General features: G+C 36.3%; 1 protein-coding gene across 1 annotated transcript; it reads right to left on the bottom strand.

The window, feature by feature from the left end:
- Positions 1-543: 543 nt before the first annotated feature.
- On the bottom strand, positions 544-3,679 carry LOC132063714 (uncharacterized). The gene is made up of 2 exons (XM_059456394.1): positions 3,396-3,679; positions 544-1,825 (listed from the first exon to the last, which is right to left on the bottom strand). Exon 2 carries the CDS (start codon positions 1,775-1,777, stop codon positions 839-841), a length of 939 nt encoding a protein of 312 aa, XP_059312377.1. The 5' UTR covers positions 1,778-1,825; positions 3,396-3,679; the 3' UTR covers positions 544-838.
- Positions 3,680-4,510: the final 831 nt, after the last annotated feature.

The raw sequence follows: 4,510 nt of genomic DNA, 5'->3' as shown, positions 1-4,510 counted from the left end.
AACAAATTAAAGTAGGTTCATTTTTACTTTTTTTTTTTTAATTTCTCCTAAACGTGAAAGGAATGTATATTGAAGTCTAATTTATAATAAGTGAAAGGAAAAAAAAAGATAGAATAATTTAAATTAGTAAAACATCGATCAAGGTTACATGATTCTTTTTAATTTTTTTTCTTTCTTAAAAAAATAAAAAATATCATTTAAAAAATTAAATGATGAAGTTTTTTATGCCTGCGCGAAGCGCGGGTAACTTCACTAGTTTTCCTATAATGATCGACCTTCCTACACCCTATATCTCATTATCGTAGTTGTGGTTTTTTCTATATTGTTGTCGTATGAATGTTGAAAACGTTATATTGGTCCAATACTGCAACACATGCCATAGCTGGAAAATTACGAAAAATAATGTTGGAAAAATGATTTGCTAAAAGCATAAGGTTAAGCTTAACATCCTTTAAGCTGCGACCCCCCACCCCCACCATGATCTTAACACACTTTATGTTTCATAAGTTCAGCTAGTTTCGAGAGAGGGGATACACATACACCTGTTCTAAAAGCATCAAAGTAAGAAGGGAAAAGAATGAAGAGCACGCATGGCAATGTTCATTTGAGAGTACAAATAACAGCAATTATGGCGTGGAAATTCCTCCACATCCAGTGATGACGAGATACCCGAAAACCAAAGAACTTCAACCTGAAAGGCAAAAGCTGCACACTACAGTTAGAAGAACCAAAACATTAATTCACTGGTTTAACGCCTGAAGGAGCTTGTCATGAGCCTTGATGACCTATTTGTGTCTCCTCCAGTTTCTGGTCTTTCCTCGTGATTATCTGATGAAGCTTACCTCCTAGATCTCCTGTTTTCGGATCTAGCACTAGTTTGCGATCGACTAGCAGTCCTCCCACCCTCAAAGTCTGAAAACTCATCTAATGTCAAAGGCAAAAAGGGAAAGTCATTCAGGAAAGTAAAGGAGAGCTCAAATTCAAAATCCATTAATAAATTGCTGTCTTCACTTAATCCATCCTCAGCCTCAGAGTACCCGTCTAGGAGGTCAAATAGACCACCATCAAGAGGCAGATCACTTAAGAAGTCATCTTCAGGAATGTCATCACCAAATGGATTCTGATATGCACTGAGAGTATCCCCAAAGTCTCTTTGAATCTCCAACCTTCTCCAATCAAACTGTCGTTGAGGGTCAGCCACGGCTGGCCTGTCAGAAGGATGCTCAAGCCTGGCATGCTTTCTTAGTTCACCATAATTGCCATTGAAATTGCACGCCTCCGAAGAACAACTCCTCTGTTTGGAATTCATGAATTTACGAGCTGCCTCTACAACAATCCATCCTTTAATCTGTCCCCGGCAAAGAGGGCAGACAAGCTCTGGTTGCTGTCCCCCAGTAGACCAGGTTGTTCGTGACGAAGGTTGTCCATGACTTCCCCTGTGGAACATTGTCCCTGATATAGTACCTCCCTCTTGTTGATCTTCTGAGTGTGTCCCAGATGATAGTTTACAAAATTGATCAAGACAATTTGAATGACGGTAACTTGTGTCACACATATAAGGAAGGCAACCTTTTTCCCGTGATGAACAAAGTAGAAGGACAGCATTGTGCGGATGCTCCATACATATAGGGCACCTAGCTTCTTCCCATTCTCTTTCATTCCCTACTGGTGGCAAGGAACTCTTGAGCTCTAGGTCAGAATTCTTTGAGCTGCAAGCATAAGGAGATGCCCTTGCCCCGTTGAAGGACGAAGAATTCACCCTTCTATCTTTCGGCATGTTGAGCTGTAGTCACTTGATTTCAACTTATATGCTCCAATACTGCTTCTGAAATGGGCAGAAGAAAAAATGATAAATAATCAATTACAACTAATCATCAATGCACAACCGAAACACCAGCTCTTCATATAATTTTAAAGTGACGCTTTTTTTTTAACATCAGGGATACCATGCAACTCCCTTCTCTATCTGTTCTTTCTGGAGTAGGAGGAGCATCGCACTGATGAAGAGAAAATCAAGCAAATAATGTACTCTCATTTTAATACTCACATGACAAAAAAATCAAGCATTCCATTATGTCTTCTTGTAAATAATTACATCGGCGGATGTGAAAAATCTTCGAAAAGGGAACTCAACTCTTGATGCCAGATAACTGCACTAAGCCTAGAAAGCTGAAAATCATATTCTCCTCTTCAGTTCACAAATAAAGGTCTCATCTATATACAGTGTTCTTTCCCCTTCCCGCTTGAGGTTTAAAGTTTTATTAAGTTAACTCCCATCAACTACTACTAATGGCTGAGTACACTGCAACATATCAATTCAACCCCCGAAAAAGGGGCTAAGAAATGACTCATATAGATGCATAATCCCTCAAGTTTCCCACCTAAGCCATTAGCATAGAACTTCTATGATCCAGCATAAACTATTAGGTATTACTGTATCTGTATATCCATCCATGCTTCCAAAATTCAATAGATAGTCTCTTAAGGCTATTCCTCAACATACTACAGCTAAAGGAGGGATGCGATATTTTTCCAATGTAAAAAATTTATTTATGATTAATCCTCTGAATCAGTATAAAAGGATTCATAACAGCAACCCCATTTAGCTGGGATTAAGAAGCAGTCAATTATTGATTGATAATGTGTAATTACCAATCCCAACCAAGTCAACTGTTCAACTGATTGACATTTCTTCACAGAGTCAGTTAAAACCTTAACTTCTCGACAGATATCAGCGGTGAGCAAAATAAACATTCTAATTAACAAAAAAAAAAAAAAAAAAAAACTTTATTGGACAAGCTAGGAATAGAAACAATTTAACCGATGCTCCTAACAGGGTCGGCATATCCTACTAGTAGAATAGTTGGAATTGTGAAACCAAGGTTCAAATCCTAGCAGAGGGGCAAGTCCAATCTGCCTAAACCTTGGAATCCAAAGCTACCTGGTATTATTCCTGATAGAAAATAGCATATCCTACCTTATCAAAACAAGTCAATTGATGAAATTGAACATATGACTCTGTTAAAATCATCCTTAAAAGCTAAAACAAACAAAAAACCATTCTCAATTGGGATAAGTAGCTCTAATTAGCTTTCATCTTGTCCCCTAATTAGGATTTACACCGAAATTAAAATAGTAGAAACCCTGGACCTAAATTTAAACCAACAAGGTCATTCAGAAAAGTACACATATATGATGAATTAACCTTTGCTTTGTCGAATTCAAAAAGACCGGATTGGAAGCAAGAGATATTTACCTGTGCTGACTTAGATCTCAATTTTCAGAGGGAAAAAAAAATACATTTATGAGAGAATTATTATATAAACAAACAAAAATTCAAAAGTTAAAGCTGAAAGATGAACATGAAAATGGATTTTCATATCAGATAGACGAACCTGGGACTAGATTTACTAGGTCAAGCTTTAACTGTCACCAGTTGGAGCTTACAAAAATATTCCACAGCAAAAAGAAATTGAAAGGTATTGAGGTTGAGGGAATCAGGTACCGAATTATAATTATGTGGAGTAGGAGGAAAGCTCAAAGGACTAACATGTCCTAAAAATGAGTCTTATAACACATGACCTTTAATTTTAACGAGACGCCGCCGCGGGCTACCGGCAGATACCAGGAAGTGGGACAATAGGCAAGAAAGGCATGGGCGGATAATATTTTAGCTTATATATGCTGACAGCCTAATTTCTTTTTATAATAATAATATTTTCAACTTCCAAGAAAACAATCCATAATAAGTGAATACGGTCCATCACGCGAGAAGTGAAGAATTTTTTTATTCTAAAGACAACCAGACTAGTGACGCGGTAGCTATCGAGTAATCAAAATTAGTAATAAAAGTAGGAAATCGAAGACATAAATTGACTAGAAGTTTTCAATTATACGCTTGCATATCAGAAATCAAAAAGAACATCAAATGATGATTGAAAAGAAATGGTTCTCGGACGCTCGGTTGACACATAGTAGAGTCTTCACAGAAATTAACGGTCGATCATCACCGTATTGTTGGATTCGGAAACTCAAATGATTTACTTCTAGTGCATGCTCTACTCAAAAGGTAAAAATAATTTATTTTTATTACATAAGGGTAATTTGGTAAACTTTATATTACATTATTGGTTCTTAATATGCGTGTTTTTGGCGAAGGTGGCACTTATTATGGGACGGAGGGAGTAACAAATAACTTATCTTTTTATTTTTAGTTATTAAGCACATAATATAAATTATTACTCAATACTCCCTCCTTCCAGTTTTACTTGACACAGTTGATTTGTCATGCCTATTAAGGAGCCAAAAATAGAATGAAAAGTTTACCATATTATCCTTAATTATTGCTAATTACCTAATGATTGAAATCAATTAAAGCTTACAAAAAAAAATGTGCAGCCAACTAATTAAGTAATGTGTTCCAACAATTCACATATTTCCCCATAAAAAAGTTAATTTTGGAGCCAAAATTTTCATATAAAGCCAAGTTTGACTAGCATAATTCCAAAGT

The sequence above is a fragment of the Lycium ferocissimum genome, chromosome 7 (genome assembly GCF_029784015.1).
Source record: "Lycium ferocissimum isolate CSIRO_LF1 chromosome 7, AGI_CSIRO_Lferr_CH_V1, whole genome shotgun sequence".
In the NCBI taxonomy this organism is placed as follows: Eukaryota; Viridiplantae; Streptophyta; class Magnoliopsida; order Solanales; family Solanaceae; genus Lycium; species Lycium ferocissimum.
Note: the sequence above shows the minus strand (reverse complement) of the source record. Positions and strands in the feature narration are given on the sequence as shown.

Bases quoted from the DNA above. Each gene is read 5' to 3' on its own strand.
- LOC132063714 (XM_059456394.1), bottom strand. From the start codon at position 1,777: ATGCCGAAAGATAGAAGGGTGAATTCTTCGTCCTTCAACGGGGCAAGG.